Source organism: Alnus glutinosa, chromosome 7 (genome assembly GCF_958979055.1).
Source record: "Alnus glutinosa chromosome 7, dhAlnGlut1.1, whole genome shotgun sequence".
Lineage (NCBI taxonomy): Eukaryota > Viridiplantae > Streptophyta > Magnoliopsida > Fagales > Betulaceae > Alnus > Alnus glutinosa.
Genome location: NC_084892.1, coordinates 22813072 through 22829201, shown reverse-complemented (window position 1 = coordinate 22829201; position 16130 = coordinate 22813072). Strand labels below are relative to the sequence as shown.

The window sequence follows — 16130 nt, the reverse complement described above, 5'->3', positions numbered from 1 at the left end:
CTACTGAAGAAAACTCTCTCTCTCTCTCTCTCTATATATATATATATATCCTTTATCAAAGGCCCATGACATGTTGAATTCAATCAAGCATATATAATTAATTAATAGAGGTGCATTTGCTACTTGGACACGGACCCATTTATTTTTGTCTTGTCTCGCATGGTCCTGCTAGCTAGAGACTAAAGACTGAAAAATTGACTCAAATGCTTAATCCAAGCATTAATACAGCACCTAAGCAACTAAAAAATTAGTTGAGAATACGACATATATTCAATGCCTTGGAAAATTCAAGGTCGCTCATTAATACAGCACCTAAGCAACTAAAAAATTAGTTGAGAATACGACATATATTCAATGCCTTGGAAAATTCAAGGTCGCTCGATCAAGCCTCAGGCAATTTAGGCGGCCGTCCATTAAGGCTTCCAATAAATTAAGTTGGTCCCAGTTAATAATTATACAATAATTTTTTAAAAATAAAAAATATAAATTAAGGCTCAAATATTGTAAAAAGTTAGTAAATAATCTCTAATTATAGCATCCAATTATGTTAAAATAATAATTTTTAATTGAAAATCTCATTATTTACGTTCATAAAAAGTCTGAACGTCCGTCCACATATACAAGTTTTTGAAATATTGTCCCTCTTGTTTCTCTTTTAATTTGAACACCCATGCACGTTCACATCCATGAAAGTGTCAAAGGTGCATAAATTTCTCCCTAATGTCAATTTGAATTAAAAGCTAAGAAGAAGAAGAAGAAGAAAAGTCTTTAAATTGTATGAATTCATATTGTTTACATTGTGCAAAAAATATAATTAAATGCTCAAAAAGTCATCAAAATTTTAAAAATTATAAAAATAATAATAATTAAAAATCAAAACTATTAAAACAAAAAAAATATAAGGGGTTGCCGGCGTTGTCCAAGGGGGCGGCAGGCCACCCCATTATTGACCATGGGGGTGGCTGGAGCCACCCCCCTTGGCCGATCTGGGGGTGGCCGAGCCACCGCCAAGGCCTTTGGGGGTGGTCCGATCACCCCCCAAAACTTAAACCCTTTTTTATTTTTTGGCCTTTTGAGGGTGGCCGGACCACCCCCAAGGGCCTAGGGGTGGTTTCGACCACCCCATACAACCGATCTAGGGGTGGCTCAAGGCCTTTGGGGGTGGTTTGGCCACCCTCGAAACCCCTAACTTTTTTTTTTTGTTTTTTGTTTTTTTTAGCCTTTTGGGGGTGGCTGGACCACCCTCAAAGCCGACTGGGACGGTTCGTCCACCCCAGATCGGCCAAGGGAGCCACCCCCTTGGCCAATAATGGGGTGGCTGGCCACTCTTTTGGGCAAAGCCGGTCACTCCTTATTTATTTATTTATTTATTTTTTAATATTTTTAATTTTTAATAATTATTATATTTATAATTTTTAAATTTATTAAAAGTTTTACAATTTTTTTTTAAATAAAAAATAGTACCGTTTTCAAGTACAGCATCATCCGATAGTTTAAAAGCTGAATCCGAACAGGAAGACTCCTTCTCCCTTCACAACTCGCGCACTCACACTCAGCTCGCGCACGGACTCTCTATAAATAAAAGGAGAATCACCTCTGTTTTATTCGTTTTGCATTATTGTATTTTTTTATTTAATAAAAACAAAAGACGTTTGTTTAGTGGCATTTTGTAACTTTTTATCTGTAGCACAGGGTGGCTTTTCTCTGTTCTATCGTTCTTTTCCCACCATTTTTATGATCTCTTCCTCTCGGACTCGCTTCAGCTTTTCACGCCCATAATGGAGACTAGGCTTCTCCTCTACTCTCTCTTCTTCTTCCTTATCCTTCTCTTCCATGCCTCTTCAGCTCAGATGCCAGGTACTTTCAGTACTCCTCGCTCTTTGTCTTGTGTGTATGTATAAGCAAAGTAGTGAAATGCTTTTGTTTTTTGTTTTGTTCTTTTCAATTCTTACTGGGTTTATGGTGGATTGATTTCGATGCCATTTCTTGTTAAATATACTGTCTTTTCTTTTTGGGGGGCTTAAAATCCTCTGTTCTTTCGGATTGCTCTGTGTATGTGTTCTTAATTTTGGCTTCGGTTGTCATTTTTGACATCTTTAATTTGCTTTCTAAATTGGCATGCTAAGCAAATAGGAAGGAAAGTAACCATCTTTACAGCCCTACTCTACAAAACTAACGTCCAAACGAGAAATTTGAAGAATTGGAAAAAATCGAAGCAAACGGCACAGTGCTTTACGTTGTTTTGGTGGATCCAAATATCCAATCCTATTCTTCAGTATCACAGATTCTGAAAAAAGAAAGAAAAGAAAACAATATAGGCCATAAGTTTTAACTGATATGCAAACCCTTAAACCCTGAACTTACAATCGTCTCATACAAGTTACATTAACCATGTTTCCTTTATAACCTACAACTACCTAAAACTGTTAGGCTTTTTAGGTTGTCTTGTCAGATTTGAAATGCATAAAATGTCCCATCTTTTAAATACTTCTTTCTGCAAATGACGTTAATATAAACTAGATACTGTGTGGTAAATAGTTGATCAAGATTGAAGTTGAGGCACATGATGGATCCAACTAGTTTACGGATTATCAATTTTTTTCTATTTTATTATATTGGTCTTACACGCATATGAACCTTTCGATCTTGAATTTAGGTTTGACTTTGAATACCACTATTATGGGGGATGAGATTTAATTCTTCTCTCTCTCTCTCTCTCTCTCTCTCTCTCTCTCTCTCTCTCTCTTGTGGTTAAAATGATATATGTTTTAAGATAACTCCCTTATGCTTATTTCCCGTTCTTTTATTATCTTTGTTTATAATTGCATAAGGTTGTTTGGATTTTTATCCATCATGTGATAAAAAAACTAGATAGACAATAGCATGCAGTTCCTTATAAAATTTGCATGGAGTTTGGATTTCCTCTTCTTCTGCACCAATATGGTCTTGTGAAGCAGGTTTTGTCAGTTTTGACTGTGGAGGTATAGAAAATTTCACCGATGACATTGGCCTGGTGTGGACCAGTGACAGTCAACTTGCTTACGGAGAAACAGCTAATATAGATGTTGCAAACGAGACACGCAAGCAATACATGACCCTGAGGCACTTTCCTGCCGATTCCAGGAAGTATTGTTACACCCTTAATGTCATAAGTAGGACTAGGTACCTTCTGAGAGCAACATTCTTGTATGGTAACTTTGACAAAAACAATGTTTATCCAAAATTTGACATTTCCCTTGGGGCTACTCATTGGTCTACAATAGTCATTTCGGATGCCGGTACTATAAAATTCCGAGAGCTAATATTCCTGGCTTTAAGTCCTACTATCAGTGTGTGCCTATCCAATGCTACAACTGGGCAGCCATTTATATCTACTCTTGAGCTCCGACAATTTAATGGTTCAGTTTATTACACAGATTTTGAGGCGCATTATTACCTCAGTGTCTCTGCAAGGATAAACTTTGGTGCAGATAGTGAAGCTCCAATCAGGTATGCGCAGAATATTTGCTTACAAGTGCTTTACATTCTGCTATTTCAAATATACAGTTATCTGAATGCATTTTAAAATAATATACATCAAATAATATGAGAAGAAGACAGATTAAGTTAGTCAAGTTGATCTGAGACATGTCGATGCCTAACAACGTAATAAGTGAGGATTTTGAGCTAAGAGAGGTGTACTATCTACACATTTATTGTTTGAAGATTTATCCAAATTATGAAAAGATCTGTATATCTGTTGTTTTAGGTTTCCTGATGACCCTTTTGATAGAATATGGGAATCAGATTCCTTGAAGAAAGCAAATTACCTTGTTGATGTTGCTGCTGGAACCAAAAAAGTGTCAACCAAAATGCCAATTGATGTTAACAAATATGAGAGGCCACCTGAAAAAGTGATGCAGACAGCGGTAGTTGGAACAAAAGGATCATTAACTTACCGGTTAAACTTGGATGGTTTTCCTGGTTTTGGATGGGCTGCCACCTACTTTGCAGAAATTGAAGATTTGGGTTCAGATGAGTCTAGAAAATTCAAATTGGTACTGGAGGACCATCCTGATATCAGCAAGGCTGTAGTCAATATTGAAGAGAATGCTCGAGCAAAATATCGTCTTTATGAGCCTGGATATGTCAACTTATCCCTTCCCTTTCTATTATATTTTAAATTTTTGAAAACATCAGATTCTTCCATGGGGCCTCTTTTGAATGCTATGGAGATCAATAAGTATCTGGAGAAAAATGATGGTTCTTTAGATAGTAAGTATAATGGAGTGTGTGCATAAGATCTAAGATCATGTTTTTTGACTTGTTTCTATTGACCATCATTCTTTACCGTGAACTTTATGAGTTGCAGGAGCGGTTATTGCTAATGTAGTTTCACCCTACTCATCAGCAGACTGGGCACGAGAAGGTGGTGACCCATGTATACCAGTTCCGTGGTCATGGGTGCAGTGTAACTCAGATCCACAGCCAAAAATTGTTAAAATGTAATGGTTAAATATTTTTAAGGTTTTATCTCATGAGTATCTAATAGTTTCTGCATCGTTTATGTGTAGTCCCCCTGCATAAATGAATAGAAATGTCACTGATCCAATCACAACTATTTTGTGTTTCTGGTGCTTGGCAGTTTACTTTCTAGAAAGAGCTTGACAGGGAATATCCCTTCAGACTTGACAAAGTTGACTGGTTTAGTTGAGTTGTTAGTATAATACTGCCTTTCCATTTTTTCTGGATGGTGACTATTGGTTTCAGTTTACGTCCACAATTATTGATGACCCTTATATTATAATCATCCCTTTGTCTTATGGCTGCAGGTGGCTTGACGGTAATTCACTGAATGGTCCAATACCTGATTTTACTGGATGCATTGACTTGAAAATCATGTAATCTAAGATGACTTGCTCTCTAAATCATGGGTATATTAAAAAATTAAGCTAATCACGATCTTTGCCTTTTGTAGTCATCTCGAGGACAATCAGTTGACAGGTGGGCTGCCTTCCTCTTTGATCAACCTAGCAAATTTGAGGGAATTGTAAGTTATTGGGACTTCTATATCGGTAATTGTATTGCCTTACAATTTGAAGGCTCTTTTTAAACTTCTATTAATTAACTTGAACCGTAAATCTTACCTTAAGATGATGCATCTAGTTGATGACTCAGAGATTTTGTATATTTTATTTTTTTTGTTTATTTTAAGTTAGTATTACTATACTGTTTGAGCGGAAGATCTTATATACTCTATGCATCTGATGGTTGCAGGTATGTGCAAAATAATATGTTGTCAGGAACAGTTCCCGCAAGTCTTCTTAATAAGAACTTGGTTTTAAAGTGAGTATGAGTTTTTACAATTAGAATTGGAATTCTATAAAATGAAATGTGAAATGTTAAGTAGGGAGGAAAATTGTTGACATGTTCAAATCTTATTAACTTTAACCTCAAAGCGTATAACTGCATTGATGTGGAAGCATTAGTATATAGTTTTCACAAGTTCTTTGCTTTTCATCCATATTCATGTATTTTTTTATTTACTCATATATATGTTACAACACTGACACCACTATTAGAAGAAAATGTAGCTATTGATGTTCATGTCATCAATGTTATTTGGGACATGAAAATGAGTCAGTTCAAATCAAAGGATATACAGTTGCACTCAAATGGATTTTGTGATTAGTTTCATTAGTAGCATGATTTTAGACTGCAGAATCTAGATCATCCTATTTAAGCAAGATTTTCCTTATGGATGGCCACACAAGTAATTATGGAAGTAATGATGAATTAGATGTCATTTTGAGGTAGCTCCGTCTAAGAGGCGTATTTTTGTTAGACAACCTTTAGTTTTTAGCCCTCATCAAAAGTATGTTGTTTTGAGGAAGATTACATTGCTTTTAACTTTCAACCACAATGGACTTTGACAGGAATTGGTTTTGTATGTTTCTACATGGCTGATTACAATGTTGTTCATATGTTGCTAATTGTGAAAAATAAAATGACTTTGAAGGCCCTGCCATATGGTTCTATGCTTTAGATAAACAATAAAAGTAGTCAGTTCATGTGTCTTAGTCCACGTTATGTCTTAAATTACTTTTGCACGACTTTGAAGGGGTTCTGTGCTTTAGATAAACACATAAAAATTATCAGTTCACGTGTCTTACTTCACATTATGTCTTTAAATTACTTTTGCATGCCAATATGTTGATTGAAATCCTTATTTAATATGAAAGTGGATTTTTCCAGATCTTGCCTCACACAAATATCTTTCTGGTCTGCATCAATGTAGTCATGCTTCGATCTATTCATATTGACCTTTTTATGCAGCCATTTTTTTTTCTTTTTATTTTATTTTTTTTTTTTTGGGGGGGGGGGGGAATGATTTTGTATATGTCCGTCACTCCAGTATGCTAACCCTTGCTACTTTTATTCTCAGCTACTCTGGGAACATTAATCTTCAGAAAGGGGACAAAAGAGGAAGCCACATTAATATAATTATTGGTTCATCAGTTGGGGCTGCTGTTCTGCTTCTAGCTACAATTGCATCTTGCCTATTTATGAGCAAAGGGAAGAAAAAGTATTTTGAGCAAGGTATGAGTCTGGCGCAATCTTTAAGTTCATCTCTTGCTTTTATAAAAATTACAGTTGGTTCAACAAAACTTGTTTTGATTTGTTTTAGACCAACTTGAACATTCCCTGCCTGTTCAAAGCCTAGTTTCTTCCAAGAATGATGCTCTCACAGAAGCTGCAACTTGCTTCACTTTCTCTGAAATTGAAGATGCTACAAGGAAATTTGAGAGGAAAATTGGTTCTGGAGGATTTGGAGTTGTATACTATGGGAAAATGAAAGATGGAAAAGAAATTGCAGTCAAAGTTCTAACCAGTAATTCCTACCAGGGAAAGCGGGAATTTTCAAATGAGGTAATTTTCATATGAGTTGAATCTCTTTCTACATTCTGTTTCTGTCATCATGTCACCTTGACCTACTTATAAACTGTTCAAGATTCTTTTAATTCTTTTATCATGGCAAAAATAAAATGTAGAGTAGTGGAATGGGATTGTTGCAAATCTGGCCATTCAATTGGAATTAAACAAACAAAGAAGTGAAAAGGAGAGGGCTTTACCCAAATCCTTTTGGCAATATTTGTACCTTGCCCAGAAATTTTATACACAGCTTTGTCACTTATATTTTTATCGACATCACCTTGCTTTTCCTCCTTTTTCATGTCGTTTTTCCTTTGGACAAATTTTCTGAAACAAGGAGATTTCGAACTTTGATCTCTTCCATTCTAATCTCTTCTGAAGTTAAAAGTGCTGTTAATAAAAGTTGTTCGTCATTCTAAATAATTCCTGTTGCATTTGGTGGGACTATTTGTGTAAGACATCAGAAACTGGTTTTTATGATTGAGTACTCTTCACTTTCATCTAGGTGACTCTTCTTTCAAGGATACATCACAGGAACCTGGTACAGTTTCTTGGGTTTTGCCAGGAAGGAGAAAGAAGTATGCTTGTTTATGAGTTCATGCATAATGGAACTGTCAAGGAACATCTTTATGGTGAGCTCAAATATTTCTGGATTAAGCAACAGGATTTTGAATGCTCAACCGTGTATAAATTTTTGATAGGTCCATTAACACGCGAACAAAGTATCAATTGGATCAAGCGACTTGAGGTTGCTGAGGATGCTGCAAAAGGTTTATAGGCTAAAATAAATTCTTTATTATATTGCTCACAGAGAAGCCTCTCCTTTATAATAGAGTAATTAAATGGACTCATGTATTGTCGGACTTGTTTAGGGATCGAATACCTTCATACAGGCTGCGTTCCAGCCATTATTCATAGGGACTTGAAAAGCAGCAATATTCTTCTCGACAAACACATGAGAGCGAAGGTTTCAGATTTTGGTCTTTCAAAACTTGCAGTAGATGGAGCCTCTCATGTATCAAGCATAGTTCGGGGCACTGTAGGTTATCTGGATCCTGAGTAAGGCTTTTTCTCTGTCTTCCTTAAATTCTGGTACATTTCCTCAAGATCAAGTCAAGCATCATATCTGTTTGAATACATACTGCTTCTACTGTCGTATAATTTTGGCTAATTCATTTGTGCTATCTTTGATGAGAATATATACAAGCAAAACAAGTAGAGATAGATTAACTCTTGTAAATTTTTTTTTGTCATAAATCCTGTAAAAAATATAAACACGCTGTGCTACATGTGTAGCTGTTTGCACTTTTGCAGCCATTATCACCCTGTGTTTTCTTTTCTTTTTCTTCCTCTCTTCGAACAAGTTTGTAAATAAAAAGAGTGTCTTCAATAAAAAATTAACCACTCATGTTTGAGATGGTTGGCTTCACCTGTTTAGAATTTTCTTGGATCAATTGGCCACCATTAAATGTATTACATTATAAAGAATTTTTTTCTCATGATATGCAGGTATTACATCTCGCAACACTTGACGGATAAAAGTGATGTTTATAGTTTTGGTGTCTTTCTTCTTGAGCTAATATCTGGTCAAGAAGCCATATCTAATGAAAGCTTTGGTGTTAATTGCCGTAACATAGTCCAGTGGGTAAGTGTGATTTTTTTTTTTTTTGGGTCCTGGGCAGTGACTGGTTTTCTGCTGAAGCCAGCATGTGACTTATAATAACTAAATTCATCCCCCTAATTCCATTAAAGTAATCATTTTTATTAAACAATTCAAATTTGTTTTCATTTTCTAAAAATTGCATATTACTTTTCAACATGGTCCATCTTCTACCGGGTTTCTCCTATCATTTTCTTTTTTTCTTTGAAGGGTAAAATCATTGGTATAGAAAGAGTAATGTTAGAAATCTTACTTTTATCCTACCATCTCATTCTGTTAATACGGCAGTGTCAATCAGCCTTTGATTTTTTTTTTTAATAAGAATTGATCTAAGAGTTGATTGACCTTACCACGTCAGCATGGTGGAATAGCACTAGGATAAAAGTATAGTTTCTAAATATTAGTCGTATAAAAGAGCTACCTGCTGGTGAAAAACATGGACTATTGTTGCAAGTGCTTTGATATAGAAGTGAAATGATTCACAACCCTCCTTTTTATGACATTTGCTTGTCATTGAGTACTAAACTGCGTGTAATGATTGTGGCACAGGCTAAGTTACATATTGAGAGCGGAGACATTCAAGGAATCATTGATCCTTCACTACATGATGAATTTGACATCCAATCGATGTGGAAGATAGCGGAGAAAGCTCTGATGTGTGTGCAGCCGCACGGGCGTATGAGACCGTCAATTTCGGAAGTTCTTAAGGAGATTCAAGATGCAATCTCAATCGAGAAGGAATCAGTGGCTGCAAGAGAAGGTAACTCAGATGAAATGTCGATGAATTCTCTTCATTCTTCCTTGAACACTTGTTCCATGGATTTGGGTGGTGCTGACATTTACCTTTCACTCAATGAATCCATTGCACGGCCTGCTGCGCGATAGTTCTCGTTCATGTACAAACACCAAATAGTTCTGTTTTTCCTTTTTGTGAAATTGAAAATGAAAATCATATTCTTTGTTAGAGCGAGCTCACAATTTTCCCCTTCTTGATGTTGTTACATTCCTCCTTAAGTTTTGAACATGAAAAACCCATTGGAGCGGTGGTTTTTTGAGTGTTAATATCTAGTTGTGGATGAAAGGTTTTCCTAATGAATCCAGCTAATTCATGAAGCATAAATCATGCCTAATGCCTATTTGCTTGTCACAATGCCTAAAATTGGTTGGGGGATTGCACATGTCTAAACGACAAGTCAAGGCAAAACCTTGGATGCTCTCCTCAGGAGAATTATCTAGTAGCTCTAGTGCTCTACCGTCTTCAACTGATGTATTGAATGCACTTTAAAGGTAAAGGTGGACTGTACGTTGCGGGATCTTTAACGGAAGTTCACGGAAACGGATCCTCTCCATTTCAAATGAAATGGATAGGAGTAGTTAGTTGATTTATGAAGAGTAAAATGGTTATTTTATTTTTTAAAACAATTTTATAGGTAAAGGTTGATTGTACATCGTAGAATCTTTATCGAAAGTTCACAGAAACGGATCCTCTCCATTTCATTTGAAATGGATAGGAGCAGTTAGTTGATTTAGGAGGAGTAAAATGATTATTTTATTTTTTTAGATAATTTTATCTCTCCTAAGCCCTTCTCCACTCTAACTGGTCTTGTCTATATTATTTGAGAGGTTATTATTAGCCATTCAATTTACCCGTTATACTGCTGACCTAAATGGCTACTTTTTTACATTCATTTTACATGGGTTGAGATAATGTATTTTAAGTAGTATTTTTTTTTTTTTTTTTTTAACATAAAACACATTAAGTTAGCTAATGTGAAATGAATGTGATTAATGAGTGTGAAAAATATTATTACTCTAAAGAAACTTATACACTAAAGTGCTTGACAACTGCTACGATGGGATAAAGACCCTTAGAATTTCTTTGTTTTCACACTATTTGATTTTTTTATTTTTTTTGGGTAGACATGGGCAGAGTTGTATAGCAGATTACAAAATAACGTTTTTCTTAGTTTATAGTATAACTCGACCTTGGAGTTTTTAAAATTATAATTATTAATTTATATTAATTATTTCAACATTTTGAGAATTTCTAAAACTCTCGATTTTTTTTTTTTCAAAATTTGCTTTCCAAATTATGTGTTACAATCCTATGAGATAGTGACACATTTTTCGAAACAATAAATTACATAGGATTATGGTACATCATTAGAGCATTCCTAATAGTTTCATCAAAATTTTCAAGCTAAAATAGTTAAAAATTATTTTTCTTTATTTTAACCATCAACTTTTTTAAAGTACCCCTCAGCAGCTTAACTATTTTAGTTATCCACTATTACTATATATATATATATATATATATATTTCAGATTTCTTTATTCTTTTTTGAATGTTTATCTTTCTCTAATGGTCCTATTTTTAAAATTTTGATTTTTTTTCCTTATGGTCATATTTATGAATATGAAAATGTACTCTCATATTAGAATCTAGAACATTTCTATTTGGATGCTAAGAAAACATAGGAAAAAAAATCAACCAACCAACTAAAACGACCCAAGACCTCAACAACCGTAAGATTAAAAAATATATTCAAAATTTTTATTTATTTATTTATTTATTCTCATCAAGCCATTACTCAACGATCAACATTCTAAGGGAGAGGATCGAAGAGAATGGACAGTGTGGGAAAGAAACGAAATAAATAAATAAATAAAATGGAGTGAGAGAAAACGAATTTAGTGATATTTTGATTATTTGGTGAGTGAACATTACTCACTATTGTTGGCGAATACTCTTCACCCACCAAAACTTTTTAGTTATAGTAGTGAGATTGTTGGAGTGTATTTTTGTGTGTTTTCATCAAATTGCTTGAGGCTGCTAGGAATGCTCTTTGGGGAGCAAATTTTGGACAGAATTTTTGAAAAATGTAGAATTTCTCGGTGGTAAAATTTGAATAATTTAATAAAACAAATTCATTATCCCAGAAAATTGAAAAGACCTTAACATGTAAGACATAATATAATGAATTAAGGAAAAAAGAAAAAAGAAAAATTAAGAATCTTTTACAAGTAGAAAATTTTAAGATAATAAAATATAAAAATCATTTAATTGTAGAGACAATTGTTATGAACTTATGATTCTAAGAACTTCACTTTGGAATTATTTTTAAAAAATGTAGAAGATATTCTATTATAAATATTTTCTTAAATTCCAACCTATATTTTGAAATCAAATATATAAGATTTTTAGAAATAATAATTACTTAATCCTAATAATTTAAAATGAAACCTAATTTATAAGATTTGATTAAATATACGTGATATAATATCTTCAGAATTTTAGAAGATTTTGATAAAAAAAAAAAAAAAAAAAAAAAAAAAAAAAAAAGTCTAAAGGATCTTAATTCAATATGATGAATTAAAAGAAAATTAAATGGTGACTACACACTAGAAGGACTAGTAACGACGTCGTGTAGGTAATGAATGACTTATGACAGCCCCAAACGAGCGGTGAAAACACTGGTAACCAGAAACTCTAAACACGCAATCTAATCAGATCGGCGAACCCAATCCAGAACAGAAACCGCATGAAGACACGGAAAAAGTGCAAGCAATATAAAAAAAAAAAAAAAAAAAAAAAAATTCAAGGAAACCCCCACAAAGCCAAAGAAAGCCCCTCCCCCAAAAGAACAAAAACCAACGGTGCTTATACACCTCGTTCTCTCATCTCAGTCGTCTCCTTTCTCCTCTCCTCTAGCGTCCGATCCCCCTTCCATTCCCACCCGATCTAAAGCCCCTCACTCTCTCGCGCCCAAATACAAATTCGGTACCAAACCCGCTGGCTCTCACATTTTTCACTCTCTCTCTCTCACATGTGCACACAAAGCCACACATACACGTACACAATCACAACCCCCTCATTCGCTTTTTGTTAGGGTTGATAATTTTTTATACGACTTATAAACTCAGCAAAAATACGACACAAAAAATATTGAGTTTATGGAGCAGAGTAAATATAATGCTGGTGTAATGGAGGAAATTAATGAAGGAATGCTGGTAGAAGTAGTAGTTGTATTGATGATAGTAGAGCAACAATAATGGCAGAATTCGAGGTGCCACCCTCCAGGAGACAAAGCAGTAAATGCTAATAGAGATAACCCTAATAACCTAGAGGCCTTATATTTATAGCCCCTTACAATTAGACCCATTAATTCATAGACAAAATAGACCCAACTAAGGCCCAACGCACTGGTCCTTATTTACTAAGATCGGTGGCCCAGGTCTGCTGCCCCAAAACGCACCGTTTGGACCCACTCCAGCTGGAACGCAACTTTCGCTACTGTTAACCTTCTGAGCCACGTGTCCCCATCGCAACTCCATTTCTTCCCAGACTTCTCCCAGTCTCTTCACTTCTCCAAGACTCCATCTTTACCCCTCTTCTCCTCTCAACACTGTAACAACTACCCCCCTGTTCAGAACACCTTGCCCACAAGGTGTGGGTAAGCGTCCTTGAGACGGTGGTACTCTTCCCAAGTGGCGTCGTTGGAGGTCTGCCCCTCCTAGCGAACGAGTATTTCGACTAGAGCCCGGTTGTTCTTCGGTCGCGACTGGCGGTCCAGCACCTCCACCGGTTCTGGCTGCAGAACCCCTCGTGCATCGACGGGAGGTAGTTTGGGTATGGGCACCACCGCGGATCCAAGCTTCGGCTTCAGTTGGCTCACGTGGAAGACCGGGTGGATTCGGGCCTCCGGCGGTAGCTCGATATCATAGGCCACTTTCCCCACCTTCCGGAGCACCCAAAACGGCCCATAGAACCGAGGCGAAAGCTTCAAGGCGCGGCAATGGGCGATGGTGGTTTGGCAGTACGGCTGGAGTCTCAGGTAAACCTCTTGGCCCACCTTCAATTCTCGCTCAGCCTTTTTTAGATCTGCATATTTTTTTATCCATTGTTGAGCCTGCTTGATGTTGTGTTGGAGTAGTTGGAGGATTTGCTCCCGGTTTCGGAGCACCTCGTCCACCGCCTCCACGCGAGTGGTACCGGGGACATAGCTGAGGAGTCGCGGCGGTGGAACCCCGTAGACTGCCTCGTAGGGTGTCATTTTAATGGCGGAGTGCCAACTGGTGTTATACCAGTATTCAGCCTAGGGAAGCCAGTGGTTCCACTCCTTAGGGTTGTCCTGTGCAAAACACCTTAGGTAGTTTTCTAGGCTTTTGTTCACCACCTCCGTCTGCCCGTCGGTCTGTGGGTGATAACTTGTGCTGAGCTTCAGTGAGGTTCCCTGCAACCAAAATAACTCCCTCCAGAATAGGCTAGTAAAAGTCGGATCCCGGTCGGAGACTATTGACTGGGGCATCCCATGGAGCTTGAAGATATTCTGTATGAATAGCTGAGCTACCTTAGCCACGGTGTAAGGGTGAGAAAGGGCTGTAAAGTGGCTATACTTAGACAACCGGTCCACCACTACCAGAACCACGGAGTGCCCTAGTGAGAGGGGGAGGCCTTCAACAAAGTCCATAGAGATGTCAGTCCATACTCTAGTTGGGATGGGAAGGGGCCGAAGAAGCCCTGCCGGCCGAGTATTTTCATGCTTGTTTTGCTGGCAAATGTCACATTCCCTAATGAACCTCTTGATTTCCTTTCGCATCCCCTTCCAGTAGAAATCCCACTTAGCCCTTTGAATGGTTTTGTCATACCCAGAATGCCTCGCCATTGGATCACTGTGGACAAACTTGAGCACTTGGGCCTTGATCTCAGGGGACTTCCCTAAGCCAATTTTCTGTTTATATAGTAAAACTCCATCTCGGGTAGAGTATTTCCTACTGTCCAGCTCATTCTTCAACCACTTCTCCCATAGTGGTTGTAGGTCTTCATCACTCTGATACTGATGCTTAAGTTCCTCAATCCATTCTGTCGTGGGGATAGACAGCAAGAAGAGGGTTCCATCTTCTTCCCAACCCTCCTTCCTTGATAGGGCATCGGCCACCCTGTTTTCCACTCCTTTCTTGTACTCTACTACAAAGTCGTACCCGAGCAGTTTGGTGATCCATTTTTGCTGAAATGGCATGCCAACCTTCTGTTCTAGTAGGAATTTTAGATTATGTTGGTCAGTTTTTACCACAAAGGGCTTGCCTAATAAGTATGGTCTCCATTTTTGAATTGCTGTCACCAATGCGAACAGTTCCTTCTCATAGACTGACATGTGTAGGGCCTTGCCCTTCAGAGCCTTACTCAAGAAAGCTATCGGCCGATTACTCTGCATTAACACTGCTCCTATGCCCACCCCGCTAGCATCACATTCAATTAGGAACGGCTGGGAGAAATTCGGAAGGGCTAGAACAGGGGTTTGTGAAACTGCGTTCTTAAGGGCTTGAAAGGCTTCTCGGCCCACCTCAATCCAAGTAAAAGAATTGTGGCGCAACATGGCTGTTAAGGGTGCAGCTATGGATCCGTAGCCTTTTATAAACTTCCGGTAGTAACCGGTAAGCCCTAGGAAACCCCGTAGTGCTTTGGTAGTTTTTGGGAGAGGCCAATCAATCATAGCTTGGATCTTCCCTGGATCAGCACAAACCCCCTCAGCCGAGACGATGTGGCCTAGATATTCCACCTCCGAACACCCGCACCTACACTTGGAGAGCTTGGCAAAAAGCTGGTTCTGTTTCAGCAAGGTCAGGGCCTTTGTGAGGTGTTCTAGGTGGGAGTCCATATCCTTACTGTAGATTAGGATATCGTCAAAAAAAATGAGCACAAATTTCCATAGGAAGGGCTGAAAAATGTGATTCATTAGACTTGGAATGTGGACGGTGCATTGGTTAGCCCGAAGGGCATAACCAGAAATTCAGTGTGCCCGGAATGGGTTCTAAAGGCTGTTTTAGGTATATCGGATTCCACCACCCGAATTTGATGGTAGCCGGATCGAAGATCCAACTTAGAAAAAATCTTAGAGCCCTATAATTCATCTAACAACTCATCAACCAAGGGAATTGGGAACTTATCTTTTACTGTCACCTTGTTGAGAGCCCGGTAGTCCATGCACATCCTCCATGTGCCGTCGGCCTTCCGCACGAGCAAGACCGGTGATGAAAAGGGGCTGTGACTCGTCCGAATCACCCCGGAGTCCAATAGTTCTTGGACTATGCGCTCTATTTCCTCCTTCTGAAAATAAGGGTATCGATAGGGCCGAACTGAGACGAGCTGGGCTCCTGCCTCCAGCGTAATTGAATGGTCATGGGCCCTCGAGGGAGGAAGTCCTTTGGGCTCTTGAAAGATCCCCTCAAACTGTTCCAACACAGCTTTAACTGGGCCCGGTATAGGTGGTTGCTTGTCTGGCCTTAAACTCGCTGATTGACCCTGTATCTCTCGGCCTTCCTGGCTGCCCGTGACTGAGTGGCCCACTAAATGCAGCAGTAGCCCCTTTTTCTCCAGCCGAGGGAGCTTAAAAGAATCTCCTCCTTCTAGGTTAACCCTAGGCCCTTGCCGTAGGCCTTGTAGGGTGAATGGTACTCCTCCCAAAGTGAACTGCATAGTGAGGACCGAAAAATCCCAAAGAATGGGCCCTAGGGTTCGGAGCCACTGTATGCCCAAAACTGCGTCACACCCGGCCAGT

General features: G+C 38.0%; 1 protein-coding gene across 2 annotated transcripts; it reads left to right on the top strand.

Annotated features, from left to right (window-relative positions):
* Positions 1-1560: 1560 nt before the first annotated feature.
* LOC133873151 (probable LRR receptor-like serine/threonine-protein kinase At1g67720) lies at positions 1561-9664 on the top strand. Of its 2 annotated transcripts, none has more exons than XM_062310880.1 (15): positions 1561-1857; positions 2958-3489; positions 3749-4254; positions 4346-4484; positions 4625-4696; positions 4812-4880; positions 4958-5029; positions 5257-5325; positions 6425-6579; positions 6668-6909; positions 7418-7544; positions 7614-7682; positions 7785-7971; positions 8422-8557; positions 9122-9664. In XM_062310880.1, the coding sequence occupies exons 1-15, from the start codon at positions 1779-1781 to the stop codon at positions 9455-9457; spliced, it is 2790 nt and encodes a 929-aa protein (XP_062166864.1). In that variant the 5' UTR covers positions 1561-1778; the 3' UTR covers positions 9458-9664. The 2 variants fall into 2 exon arrangements, with proteins under 2 accessions (XP_062166864.1, XP_062166865.1); XM_062310881.1 differs by having other exon boundaries at positions 1563-1857; positions 4352-4484.
* Positions 9665-16130: the final 6466 nt, after the last annotated feature.